At 40.6% G+C, this 14,956-nt stretch overlaps 1 protein-coding gene across 2 annotated transcripts in view; it reads right to left on the reverse strand.

Moving 5' to 3' along the window:
- The window catches only part of ETS2 (ETS proto-oncogene 2, transcription factor), a 32,068-nt gene extending 18,742 nt beyond the window's left edge, over window positions 1–13,326 (reverse strand). Inside the window, exons 1-2 of one of the 2 annotated variants that reach the window (XM_069075011.1) lie at window positions 13,038–13,326; window positions 2,017–2,088 (exon numbers count right to left, since the gene is read on the reverse strand). In XM_069075011.1, the coding sequence (XP_068931112.1) occupies window positions 2,017–2,088 (72 nt within the window). In that variant the 5' untranslated portion in view covers window positions 13,038–13,326. The remainder of the gene's footprint in view (window positions 1–2,016; window positions 2,089–13,037) is intronic. The other variant, XM_069075010.1, reaches the window with a different exon arrangement.
- Window positions 13,327–14,956: the final 1,630 nt, after the last annotated feature.

Genomic DNA, 14,956 nt, shown 5'->3' on the forward strand with positions numbered 1-14,956 from the left:
GTCTTGACTTGAGTGTGAATTGGATTTAAGTGAGGCAGAACTGAACAAAGTCATTAGTCTCATTCTTTTTTCCATAGTCCAGTGGCAAGACAAAAGTCAGGATGACTGGTAACAGCCCAGAACGCAGTGGATGCCCATGGCACCTCTGATGTTTGACCAAGCTCTAAGCTCGCCACAGCACCTTCTTCAGTTGCATTCATGACCGTTAATCCAAACTGTTCTCTTCCACTCATTCCAGTTAACATCCTAATTCACTGATGGGTGTGAAGTGCTTAAACCCACAGGTTACCCTCAACCTACTTTAGCCCATCTTCTGAGAAAGTCTAACTGACTGTTATAGCTTCTTGGTGACACAAGTGAAGGTATCTCATTTCAGATACTTGCTAGTTTGCTGTATGACCCTGGGTAGGTTATTTATAAGCTCCTTATCTATAAAAGGGGACAATAATAGCGTCCACATCACAGGACTGTTGTGAGGATCCAGTGAGATAATATATATAAAGTGTTTCACAAATCTTCCCAAGCTTATGTTAACTATTATTACTATTACAGCAATTTGGAAAAAATAACATAGTATACCTAATCAGTAATGGTAATCAAGTTGGTTTTCAATGGTGCTAATTATGGGGAAAAAAAAACTTACTTGAAATTAATTTGTATTACAATGTTTTAAAATCAGCTTCTCGTGTTAAAATGAGAACTGTTTTCACCTACAGTTTTTTTTGGGCACTATTTAGTTTATTTTACAACAAAGATAGATGGACTGGTAAAAGATAAATTAAACTAGAAACATGTTCAAATGAAGTAGAAAATACTGTCAAATGCTTTAGGCAGAGGTGGGCTCTTTTCTCTTTAATATGTCTTTTTCCCTTACTCCTGTAAGATACAAGAAGATATATTTAATGTACCAGAAGGGAAAAGCATAGGAGATACTGGCACACAGACTGAGTTTCATACTAATTATGGCCTAATTTCTATTATGTCCTAGAGAGCATTAACTGAATGCACCTTGTGGAGTAAGTAACGACTGCAAATCAGTTTTAGAATTCAGGACCATCTTCTGGTACAATTCCCTTATAATACTAAAATCCTAAAGTTATCTTCTTGAAGTTAGATGGGTCAAGCAACCAAGAGCAGCATTTGCAGAAACCTGATAAGAAGGCAAAGAACATTGCAAAGAATTCTTCTATTCCCTAATTGATTACCAAAAGATATGAACTAGAAGTTCTCAAAGGAAGAAATCCTTGCTATTAACAGCCATATGAAAAAAATGTTCCAAATTATAATTTCACCTCATGCCCATCAGACTGGCAAAGATGACAAAAAATGAAAATAACAAATATTGGAAGGGCTGTGGGGAAAAAATGGACACATTAAGGTACTGTTGGTAGAATCATGAATTGGTATAGTCATTCTAGAAAGCAATTTGGAACTCTGCCTAAAAAGTCAATAGGCTGCCTGTGTGTGTGTGTATTTTTAGATTCTGTTACACCACCTGTATTCTAAAGAGATCAAAGAAAGAGGAATTTTATAGTAGCTTTTTTTTTTAATGTCAGAGAACTAGAAGTTAGTCAATTAGGGAATGGCTGAACAAATTATGGTATACTACTATAATAGAATATTACTGTGATATAAAAAACAAAGAAAGATCGTTTCAGAGAAACCTGGGAAAACTTGTATGAATTGATGAAGAGTAAACAATACCAACAGAACATTTTATAATCAGTGAATAGCCAACCACTATTCTTATCAGAGCAATGACCACCTACTTTCCCAAAGAATCATCAAAGGATGGATTAAAAGTGTAGAATTAAATATATTTTTAAACATGACAAATGAGGGGGTTTGTTTTACCTGACCATGAATATTTGTTATGAGGGTTTTGTTTTTGATTTCTGTTTTCGATGGGGGAGGGAGGAGAAAAAAAATTTTTTTGTTAACTGGTGAGAAAAATGGGAAGAGTTCTTATATCTCGAAGTTTATCTGTCTCCTTTGATGTCACAAGTATTCACTCACCTTAAGTGTTCCTCTGTAATAGCTAGACACAGGGGCTACTTGGTCCATGTTCTTGGTTCCAAAGTTATTCATCTTAAAAACAAACAAAATTTTAAAACTTAAAAAGAACTCATAACTTGGTCACACAAATACAATTCTAGAACTGTAATAACTTTTATTCAATACTCATTTGACAAACACCATTTAATAAGCACTACTTAATTATGTGAAGAGTACTGTGCTCTATAGCAGAACATACAATTAAAAAATACTGAAAATTCTCATTTAAAAGACTTATTTTTTCTAATGTAGCTTAAGATTAATATGCTTCTCACTATCCATGGCAAAGAAATAATCTATTTAATTTTTTAAAAGAGTGACAATTTCAATTTTATTTATTCAGTCCTATTAAAGGCCTTATGGAAATGTCTTTTGCTTTTGGGCTCATCTGAGTTAAGGGAGTTTCTACTCTTTAAACCATGTGGAGGGAAAGAACCTCAGGACTACCTTCTGGATCATTCTAGGAGCTCACTTCTAACCTCAGCTGTGCTTACTTTACCCAAATTGAAAAAGGAGCCAGAGAGGAATGGAGAAACTCAATTCAATTACATTCAACACTGATTACATACCTTAAATACATTAAGACATCCTATCAGTTGCTGGAAACAGAAAGATGGTATGTAATATAGACTTATGTTCCCAAAGAGTTGTAGCATAAATAAATCTGTTTCAAGGCAGAATGTGATAGAGGCAATGGAGAGTGCCAGAAAAGATTCTAGGAACACTTAAGAAGGAGATTATTTTCAACTAGGAGGATCAGGGAAGGGTTTATGGATAGAAGTCACACCTGAGCTGGCCTTTGAAGAGGAAAGATTTCAACAGACAGAGATAAGGAAACGTTCAGATTCTGCTAATCTAGCTGTGCTAAATATGCTGAAGGTCAGTGTGTAAAACTGCCATTCAGTTATGAGGAAATGGATTCAAAGATAAACATTTTCAAACTGCTGGTTTTGGTCTGTTGGGATTATGATTTCAGGTGAAGATCAAATTAGTCACTGAACTTTCTTCTAGACAGCCGTGGCTTCAACTTCATCTTTATGGTACTTGTAAAGTGATTCATAAAAGTTTTGTTGGCTACAGGCCCTGGAGGCCAATCAGATGTGGGAGGTGAGGCTCTCCTTCGGCCCAGATTAAAGAAGAAAGCACAATGATAATAATTTAGGCTTGTATAATTCTTTAGTTTACATGGCCCTAGCATATTTCATTTTAAGCTTACAACCCTAGTATCAGTATATTATCTCCTCTTTAAATATAAGAAAAGTGAAGTTCAGAAAGATTAAATGGTCAGGAAAAGAGCCAGTAATGAAATCTTAAGTCTTCTAAATTCAAGCCATCATTTTAGATCTACACGAGGTTCTTTCTTGGGCCCTCTTCTCTAGACCTACCTCTCTCGGTGATTTCAATCAGTTCTCATATTCAATTATCATCTCTATGAAGATGACATTCAGATCTAAGTATCTTTACAAGTTTTTTCTGAGCTCCAGTCTTGTACCACAATTTACAGTTGGTTATTTCAAACTGAATGGTCCACAGGTACCCAAACTCAGTATGTCCAAAAAAGAACTCACTGTTGTTTTCTGGAACCCACCCATCTTCTGAACTTCCCTGTTTTTGAGTAGGACACCACTGTCCTTGAAACTTAACATTAAAACAAAAAAAAAAACCACAAAGACTTTTGGCAACTGGTCTTATCACTTCCTGGCAAAAGAGTGAGAAGAAATGGAAGCAATGTTAGATTTTATACTTCTGGTCTCAAAGATCACTTCAGACAGTGACTGCAGCCAAGAAATTAAAAGGCTCTTTGGAAGGCAAGCTATGGCTAATTTGGACAGCATACTAAAAAGCAGATACACTGCTGTTCCAACATATGGTCAAAGTTATGGTTTTTCTAGTAGCAATATATGGGCTAGGAGAATTGGACTATAAGGAAAGGTGGGTGCCACCTTTTGATGCTCTCAATTTGTGGTGCTGGAGAAGACTTTTGAGAGTCCTTTGGACAAGAAAGATATCAAATCAGTCAAAACAAATTAATTCAGACTATGTACTGGAATGTCAAATACTGAAGCTTAAATATTCTGGCCACATAATGAGAAGATGGGATTCATTGAAAAAGACCCTGATGTTGGGCAAGATTGAAGGCAAAAGGAAAAGGGGACAGCAGAGGATGAGATGGGTAGAGAGGGTCATGGAAATAACAAAAAAGAACTTGGCCAGACTTTGAGAGATAGTGGGGGATAAAAGGGCCTGGCACGCTATGGTATCTTCATGAGAAGTCAGACACAACTGAATGACTGAACAGTAACAACTACCACTATCCTATTTATCTATGTTTGAAACTAGCATATCCTCAACTTTTCCCTTTCCCCATAAATCCAATTAGTTGCCAATTCTATTTGATTTGACCTCCATAGTATCTCTCATACCTCTCACCATCCTCGTAATCATAAGGCCACCAATCTGGTTCCGACCCATATCACTTTATGCCTGGACAATTACAATAATCTTCTCATTGATTTCCCTGCTTCAAGTCTCTCCTCCCTCTAATCCATCCTCCACACAGCTGTCAACACAATATTACTAAAGGGCAGGTCTGACTGTTACTTCCCAGCTTAAAAAAGATGCAGTGGCTACCTACTGTTTTTAGGATTAACTAAAACTTGTCTATTGGGTATTTAAAGCCCTTCACAACCTTGCTCCAGTCTACCTTTCCATACGTATTATATATAATTGCCATACTTTACCTTCTAATCAAACTGGCTCTCTCCCTTTATACAAGATTTCCCCCAAGTGAGGGCTGTATCTCTACCTCACTTGCACTTCTTAGAATCTAAGCTTCCTTCAGTCTCAGCTCAAGATCCATCTCCATGAAGCCTTTCCTCATCCCTTAGTTGCTAGTGCCTCCTCCACTCGCCAAATTACTTTGTATTTACTTGGTATGTTTTATATTTACTATAAATATAATGTACTTTATATTTATGTTTAGAGAGGGACTATGGCATGGTGGATAGTTAGCCTCAAAGCCAAAGAGGTGGGTTTAGGTCAGGGATGGGGAATCTTCAGCTTAGAGGCCACATATGGCCCTCTCAGTCCTCAAGTGTGGCCCTTCAATCAAAGGGCCAGTGGTATCAAATGCAAATAGAAACCTGGGCCATTAAACTGTGGATTCTGGAAGCTGCATGTTAACTTAGAAAACCACACATTAACATTATCTATGTTGTATTATATTTTGATTTATTTTATATTTTAATCTGATTCTTGTCTGTATGGAGTGTTGATTGCTTAGTGTTTGACACTCTACTCTAGCAACTCGCTAAGACAGATTGCAGAGAAGATGACAGTTTGTATTGGTAGATGAAGTTTTCTCACTGTAGGGTTTCTCAAACCAATGAAATCACAGGTCCAGTCCCTATCACTGTATTTTGCATTTACTGCATAGATGATGGGCTAAATTTGATGATATGCCCTGACAGAAGCATTACTACTAACCTCTGCCTCTGAGACATATAACACCACTATGATCTACTTATGTGTACATGGTGTTCTCCCCTTTGAAGGCAGGTACTATTTATAGTCTTTTGTCTTTGTATTCTGATTGGCTAGCACAGCACCTCATTATATAGCATAGTGACACATTATAGGTGCTTAATAAATGTTTGTTGGTTAAGTGACTAATTTACTTCTACACGAGTTTCAGCTCAAGCAACACACATTTCTAAAACTTCACTATGGTCCTGTTACTTGCTTAAGTACATGAAAGTAAGTTTTAGGCCTAGCATTTCAGTGGTTCAACCAATCAATCTTTTTTAAAAATTTGAATTCTGAAACCATTATTCTCTAACTTTGGCTATAATAGCTCACTCTGAACATTTTGGGAAAATTAAGACAGCAGAGCATTTCTACATACTTCTCCAAGAAGTACATCCTGATCCCTCCAGTTACAAATAACCTTTCCTCTGAACTCTCAAGACCAACTTTTATATAGATATTATATTTTACTTTATAGTTATTTGTGTACATATTACTTCCCTTAAGAGACTAAATTCCTTAAGAATTGGGAAGATGTGGACAAGAACCACAAAGGTTATTGTTATAGTTCCTTATGTAACTCTTGGTATATTTGGGTTGGTATGATCTATGGATGAAAAGCACAGAGTAAGTCTTACAGGGACAATTCTGATGCCCCCTCCCCATACAGGTGGGAAACATGAGAAGCTAGGAAGGAGTGAGGAAGCTAAAGGTGTAATTTTGAAATCAAAGATGAGCAATTTAGTGCAAGCAATTCAAGGTCAGATTTTTACTTCTGGATTGGTGAGGAACTGTAGGGAGTACTCACTGATAACTATCATTACCAGGAAGCTAATGAAGGGCCAAGATGAGAAACACTATGTCTATTTCATTCTGCTGAAGCAGATGGTTATGATGCATTCCTCCTGACCTCTCATGTTTTCTTTCCTTCTTTCAGGGAAACTGTGTTCCTGTTCCAAAGTTAACTGAGTCTTTAAAGTTACATTAACATCTTCTGTTTTAGTTATATCATTGTTGGCTAAAAAAATGGACTGATCCTAATTGGTTTTGTATTTCATTATTTGTGAAGGGAAAATCTGAGTGGGGCGGTGGCAGGAGAAGCAGTGGCTGGCAAAGTATAAGAGAAAAACAGAGAAGATAGATAAACTCTGTATAAATTTCAAGGAGGAAGGATTTTTCTTCCTAGATATTGAGTCATGCTTCCTTCTCCATTGTTTTCCCACAGATATGCAGAGGAATCACTCCACAGGAGTCAAATGACTAGATAGAAAGTCCAGGCCCTGGGAGATGGGGAATAGCTGGACAAGGCCAAAAATACCTACATTCCAAAGGTGGGGGTCAGGTATGAGGGAGTAGCTAGCTCCTTCTTCACTTTCAACCTAACATACCTCCAAAACCTTGCCACTTGGTTACACACAAATGGAAGGAGTGTCTATAATGGATCCATGGAAGTATCAAAATATGCCTCCTAGCATCTAGTACAATGTTTTGTCCCTAGTATGTCACAAATTCATGAATGAAGTTGAATAGTTAAATTTGTGACTAGATTTATACTTAGGCTAATTTCCAACTACTTAGAATTATTGTTAGTAGTAGTACAATTCACCCTAAGGAATATTACTCAACCTCTTTCTGCTTCAAAGTTTTGATAGAGATATAACTTCTACCATACTGGAGAACACTAATTACTTATAATACAATAGGCATTATTAGTATGTTCCTGAGGGCTACATGGCAATTATATAGAACTTTAAGATTTGCAAAGTGCCTCAATGCATTATCTCATTGGAGCCTGACCACAATCTGGTGAAGCAGATGCCATAGGTATTATTATTCTCATTTTACAGATAAGGAAATTAAGACTCAGAGAAATTAAATGACTTGCCCAAGTTCACGTGGCCATGGCCTCCAGAAGTAGGATTCATTCAAATTTCTCTGCATATCTGAACCTACATATAGCATGTTCTCATCCAGTTTTTTTATAGTCTTTTAAATTTATTTCTCGGATTTTATTCATAAGCAACATTATCATTAAAGCACATCTACTATACTAGATGTAGAAAAGAGGGAATGAGAAGATGTGGCAAGCTACCAAAAATTTTAGTCACAGAATCATAAATCTGAAAGTTGGTAGAGACCTCAGTAACCATTTAGCCTAACTCACATATGAAGGTATTCCCCCCAAAACTGACAAATGGTTATCTGACCTCTTCTAGAAGATCTCCAAGGTGGGGAAATCTACTATCTCTCGAAGCAAGCTATTCTAATTTTGAACAGTTCAAATTGTTAGGAAGTTTGGTTTTTCCTGAGATCAGCTTGAGTATAAAAACTCTTCCACATCTGTCTTTCAAATACTTGAACAGAACTATAATGTCTTCTCCTGAATCATTTTGTTTTCTTTCCCCCCCACCAGGCTAAGAACTTGCCTAGTTCCTTCACTGGATCTTCATATGACAAGTAATTAAGATCTTTTGCTATCCTGATTGCCTTTCTCAGGACATTCTCCATTACAGTGCCCTGAACTGAAAAGACGCTCCAGGTTTAAATAACTAATAACCCACTGGCCACAGTTAAAATAATGATCAAGATTTGACTCTGAAAAATGAAACAGAAAATGGTTTAAAAATGCATATTGAAAATGTATCAGTCCCAAATTAGAAGTAGCAAATTTAATAAAAAATGTACATTTGGCAACCCAGATTGTATATGTCAAGTTTAATCTAGAATTCATATTTATTAAAAATGAAGTGGGGCATCTTTCCACCATGGGATCGATAAACAGTACAAGTAGAAAATTAGGCTATATTTTTATCGATTATTCTTTATACTATTAAAGTATCTCCAAATTGAAGGATTTTGCAATTTGTTTTGTATAAATGTTCTTATGTGACATGCTGATTAAGCAGGGAAGCTTAAAAAAGAGGCTATTTAAGAGAGATATTTTGAATGACGAGTATTTATTTGTATTCTCACCAGCTAGTTGCATGAACTGCATGAATATAATTTTCCATAAACATGCCACATGCTAGAGTTCCTCTCAGTTTCCTCTACCCTCTCCCAGGTTCTATAACTGACAGTTTACCTTTCTTCAACTGGTTTAACAGTTGCCCACTTGCTTTAACTGGAACCTGAGGTCTAGGTCACTGCCCAGAGAAGGCAGGCAAAACCTGGGCCCCAGTTAATCAGTGTCTGAACCTGTCTGCCCTGCTAAGTTCCACCCACACTCCCAGAGTATGCAGGCTAGCTAGGGAAGGGAGTTTACTTAGACTGAGATAACCTAGCTCCCTTGGAAAGGAGATCAGTCAAAAAGAGATGCTGTAGCTTTACTCTTTTTCATTAACTTAAAAGTAATTTCTACCATTCCATTTAAAATTATTTTGATTTACTAACTTTTCTATTTCTAAGAGCCACTCAATCCACTTACTAGTACTTGAGCAAAGACATCAGCCATTTCTTCAGGATAGGAATGATAGCCTACGAATTGTAAATGGCATGAGCAGGACTATTTTGAGTGGGTGGAGAGACCTTGGGTGGTGTGTTTTCTTTTCAATAATGACACTTTTAAATGTTTGTCTGAGTTAAATTTCAGGGTAGAATGTTTTTCCAGTTAGGCTTTTATGCAAAACATTTCAGATGACAATGCAGTAGATCATATGAAGTTAAAAATTAGAAATTCACTTTGAAGAAAGGAATTAACCAGTAGATCACGATTAACCTACGGGTGAAATTTATGTGTGTTATCAGTATTCTCAAGACAGATCAATGTAAAAAAATCTCTTAAAAGTTTACTGCAAATTAGTAATACTGTAAAACAAAGTAATGAAGGTATGTTATGTCCTTTAGCTAAATATCTCATTTTCATGACTCGTCATTCATTTCACATAAATTTTAGTTACTGTACATTATTCTTTCAAATTTACTCAGTAAAAATAATGTTAATCTTATATAACTGTACATTAAGGTGTTAAAAAGAGGGTACTGTTCAAAACCAGTTGTTCCCCTGCTTTAAAAGGTAACTATTAACACATTTTCTTTCATTTTTTTGGCAGGGGGGGGAGGGGAGTGTAATGGGAATATAAATTTTTAAGATCTTCCCTGCCCCTAGGCTAAAGTGCACCTGGGGTGGGAGGCTTGTTTTTCAGTAGATACTTTTTGATTGGTCAGTGGGTCCAGAAGGTTGTTACATTCTCTGAGCCAGGAGAAGGCTATATAAACCCTGATTTGAGGCTTTGTTTTGGGGCTCAGTTTGAGAAGAGTTCTGTGATTTGATCAGATGAGACTCTGGGAAGCCCTTGTTGAGAGCCCCCTGGCTTTGAAAAACCCAGATGTTGATTTGGTATGGATATAAAGGTTGGACAGTTTGGAAATCTGTGTACTTAATCTGTTTCTCTGTCTTGATAATTCTGTCTGTATACTCTGAAGTTCGGGGTGCTAACCTTTTTCCCCTGAACTAGGTAAATTATATATATTTGACTGATTAAAGTAAGCTTGTTAACCCATTTTGAGTTGCTTTCCTTTATCAAAGCAGATCCAAGAACCTGTGTTGGCAGCCACCCTGGGGACGCTGGGGTGCTTACTGCTAAACAGGGGGGTAGGCAAAAGTAGTTATCAATACAGCAAAAACAACTGATTTATGTGGTGATACTTGTGCTATATTTTAATAAGCTACACTGAGTTAAAAAAAGTAATTTGGTTATGTTTACCTGAAATGACTCCCTAGGACACTGATTCTGCATGGTTTTACAAAGCTCATTAAGAGCTGGACAACAAAAGAATTCTTGTTTTGAAGTTAGTAATTACAGCTCTTTATGTAAGAGTGGGGAACTTTTTTTCCTAGTATTTGTATTAAAGTCAGAAACACCTCCAAATTCTATCTCAGTCTATAAAACTGAAAAAAAAAATCCAGCATAAAGCTAACTTAATCTTCCCTCCACCACCCAAAAAAGGGGTGAGAGAAAACAGAAAAACATGAAGTGTCTGGAAGATCCAGACCCGACATTCTATAGGTAAGGGGAATGACACCCTGAAACTGATTCTTACAAGGTTTTTTTTAAGACAGTAAGTAACAGTTTGAGGATTGAAACCAAAGCCCTCTCAATTCAAATTGTGTTATTTCACTTGTGTATCATGATCTATTGATGGACCAGAATAAATTGTTTCCTTCCTTAAAAGTGGACTTTTCATTTTAAACTTTAAAATTCACTGTATCTAAAGTGATTTTAGAGTCTGTTATACTGGATGTGTCATATAGTACAGTGTGATGGCAGCAGCCCACTTCCCCAGTATTACTCCAACTCTGAAGTTGTTTGCATTTTCTAATTAGTACCATGGTTTGTGTGGAATGTGACCTATGATGTTTTTTTTCTTTTGGTTGGGGATGTTGAAGTGTTTTCAAGGAAAGCCTAACTGGAAAGACATTCTAAACTGAAATTCAGCCCAGACCAACATCAAAGGTTGAAAAGAAAACACTTCCCTCGTAGGCTATCATTCCCAGCCTGAAGAAATGGCTTGTTCCTGGCCCAAGTGCTGAGAATTTAACTGGATTGGGTGGCTCTAAGAGACAGAATAAAATTAGTAAATCGAAAGCCAGCCTGTCCTCTGGGAGTGTGGGTGGAATTAAGCAGGGAAGACAGGTTCAGACACTGATTAACCCAGGCCCAGGTTTTGCTCGGCTTCTTTGGGCAATGACCTGGACCTCAGGTTCCAGGTAAGAAAAGAAAGTAAACTTTTGTGAATTACAAAGCCTGAGGGTGGTGGAGGGGACCGAGAGAGGAATTCTGGCAGGTACATGTTTATCGAAAGTTATATTCGATTTTTTAGTTCACCAAAAACAAAAAAAAAAATCAGGAAAAAAAACCAGGCCTTGTGCCCCTCCCGAATCCGGGAAGCATTTTTCATCCTGTGACGTCATAGTAATAGCAGTGCTCTGATCCGATCTAATTTTAAACAATAAGAGGGTCAGATGTCAGAATAGGGGCTGAATAAATGCTTCTTGATTAACTGAATGAATATGCATAAGGCTGATGGGGTAAGGGTTCATTAATCCCTAAATCATTAAAAGCTATTTTAACCTTTCATCCTTTTACTACACAAAATACTGCATTTCAAGTCTACCAAAGGAAATATCAGGTAAAAAGATTCGCATTTCCTCAAAATTACACACTTACACACACAACCCCCAACAACCCAACACTCTTCCTCACCCTCTCCGGTACCCATAGGGCGCCCCCCCCCCCAACACAGTCACTTTTTACACAGCGCACTACAGGAAACAAGTCCAGTACAACAGGGACTAACATCACTCCACTGCAACCCATTCATAGCCAGGCTCTAAAGAGATCACAGATTCTCTACCTTCCCCTCTCCCAGCTTCTGAGCAAATTTTAATATTCTCTATACGGATAATATGAAATAACACAACGTTAAAGGGCAGCCCTAATTTTAAAAAGGAAATAAAACCCGAGATAAACATAAGGGAATGAAACCCTTCAGGGTTGCACAGAGTCCTCAGTGCCCCACTTCCCCTTCCAATCAAAGGGTCAACAAGCACTAATTACGCACTTAGGGTATGACGCGCTCCCAGTTGGAGCTAAGTGCAAAGGGATACACAGAAGACGGGGAAAAAGCGGTTTCTGCCCTCAAGGAACACGCATTTTAATGGCGGAAGCTTTGTACACCCAAGGTGCAGACCCTGTAGGTGGAAGGCAATCTCTAAATTAAGGCACTGCTGGGGTGGGGGTGGGGAACACTGAAGGCTTCTTGCTAAGGGGTTAGGGCTGAGCTTTTGGAAAGAAACCCAGAAAAGGAGCTCAGTTAAGTCCGGCTGCGGAGGTGAGGAAGGGGAACATTGCAGGCGTGGAGCCGGAAGGTGAAGGGTCGTTATTTTAGCCTTCTGGTCACTGGCCACAGAGGCTCTACACCTGAGGCGTAATTAATGGCGGGTCCACCCCACATCTCATTATTTTTCGAGGGCCTTTCCAGAGAGAGCGAGCGAGGAGGAAGCTAATTTACACCACCCTTCTAGGAAATGCAGCAGAGGGGAAGGGGGGGGGCAGGGGGGGGGGTGCCCTTGCTCCCCCCCCCCCCCCAGCACAGCTGGAAGCGGCTCGGGAGCTGGGCAGTTTCCAGCCCTAGAAGGGCTCTTCCCTCTCCCCCCGTCCCTCAACACCCCCTACCACCGTCACCCAAGTTCCCCGCCAGGTTGGGTGCCGGGCCCCGCTCCCCCTGTCCTTCCGTCTCTGCCCCGGGGTCGGCGGGAGGCGGAGAGGCAGAAACCCGCAGGCCGCCACCGGCGCCCAGCCCGAGCTGCCCGAAGCTTTTCCCGGGCTCGGGGCCCAGGCTGTGACGTCCAAGTCCCGGCCCCAGGGTCGCGGACTCCAGCGCCCCCTTCCTTCCCCGGGAGTGATCCCCTCCCCGCGTCCCGGGCGGGGCAGCTGCGGCGGGTCGCGCTTACTCACCTGGGCTGCGGGGCAGAGGTTCCGGCGCAGGCCGCGGTCGACAAAGCTCGGGACTCCCCTGCCTCAAAAAACCGGGGGGCTCCCCGAAGCTCAGGAGGCAGCACGATCCGACACCCGCGGAGAACCAGTCCGGAGGGCGGGGGAGGAGGCGGGGGCGGGACGGTCAGCACCGGCAGGGAAGCGGTCCGTCCAGCGATCGGCGTCGGCCCTGAAATGGCAGCCCGGGCCCGGCGCGCTGCGCTCCGAGCTCGGTCTGGGGAGGAAGTAACTCGCTCGTCACCGACTCCTACGGCTCTTCCCGGGAGGGGGAGGAGAAGGAGGAAGGGGAAGGGGCAGGGGCAGAGGGGGAGGAGGGCGGAGCTCCGCGTCTTCCGCCTCAGCCTGCTCTCGCTCCCCAGTTTTTCCTTCTGCTCCCTCGTCTCCCTCTCTTCCGACTCCTACTGCTGTCTCATCTTCCCTTCTCTTTCCATCCCGCTCCCCTTTATCCTTTCACTTGTTCTGCTTCAGTACAGACTGTGGACCCCGAGTCCTCCGCGTTGTCGATCCCTCTTGTGTTATCTTTGCTCGGAACGCGCAACTTCAATGGCGTCTCTGTTGCCTTCTCCTTCCTCTCCCGGCGGCCCAAAGCGCGGCCCCGGGACGCAGCGCAGGGTGCGGGCTCGGGCGGTGCGTGTGACCTCCATGCGTGGTTTCCTCGCCAGTTAAGGCGGCTGGACTGCGTGTTACCTCCGGTCTTCACTACTATAAATCTATTTCTGTAATTCCCCCTCATCCTCTCCCCATCTTCCTCCCCCTTCTCCCTTCCTTTTTTCCTCTCTCCCTCCCTCCCTTCCTTTCATCTTTCTTTCTTTCTGATTTTGAGATATAATATGAAAAAAAATCCACCATTCCGCTTTGGACAAATGTTTCGTTTAAGCAATTACTGTCTCTGTTAGTGCTCTCCACAAGCATCATCTTCGACCGATTAGTGGTGTACCAAACAGCTCCAAATTCCTTTTATTCAACGAATTTTTATTACATACTCACAATTTGTATGGCATTGTTTTAGGTACTGGGGATAAAGGTAGAAAGGAAATACTCCCTTCCCTTAAAGAAATTTACGTTTTACTGAGTGTAGAGGACGTTCATTCATTCATTCAAGAAACATTAAGGGTCTTCCATGTGCCAGGTGCTGTGTTGATTACTGGGGGTACAAAAAGAGGCAAAAGACAGTAATTGCCCTCAGGGAGTTTATAATCTAATAGGGAAGACAAATGCAAACAAATACATACAAAGCAAGCTATGTATGGAATAAATAGGAAATAATAAGAGGGAGCGCACTGGAATTAAGGGAGGTTAGGGAAGGAAGCCAGGGAAGTCAATAACCTGGGGGGCGTTAGGGGGAAGAGCATTTTAGGCATATGGGACAGAGAGAGAAAATGTTTGGAGTTGAGAGATGGAGTGCCTTTTTTGTGAAACAGAAGGCTAATGTTAGTGGATGGGAGAGTTGGGGAATAAGATGTATAAGGCCCTGAAAGGGAGGAGAAGACAAGCTTATAAAGATTTGAGTGTGAAAGAGATTATATGTTTGCTCCTGGAGGCCATAGGAAGCCACTGGAGTTTATTGAATAGGGGGATGACATGATTAAACAGCATTTTAGGAAAAATCACTTTGGTGGCTGAATAGTCACCAATATAGGTTTGGAGTGGAGAGAGACTTGAGGCGGTCTGACCGGCACCAGTAGGCATGAGGTGATGAAGACCTGCACTAGAGGGGTGGTAGTGTCAGGGGAGAAATGGGGGCATATACTAGAGATGCTGCAAAGATGAAATTGATAGGTCTTGGCAACGGCTTGGATATGGGGGAGGGAGGTGAGATAGTGAGGAATCCAGAATGACTCCTAGGATGGGAGCTTAAGACTGGGAGGATGGTATTGCCC

This window comes from Petaurus breviceps, unplaced genomic scaffold (assembly GCF_028583685.1).
Source record: "Petaurus breviceps papuanus isolate PSGF00001 unplaced genomic scaffold, PetGlider_PUasm1.0 90897, whole genome shotgun sequence".
Classification (NCBI taxonomy): Eukaryota; Metazoa; Chordata; class Mammalia; order Diprotodontia; family Petauridae; genus Petaurus; species Petaurus breviceps.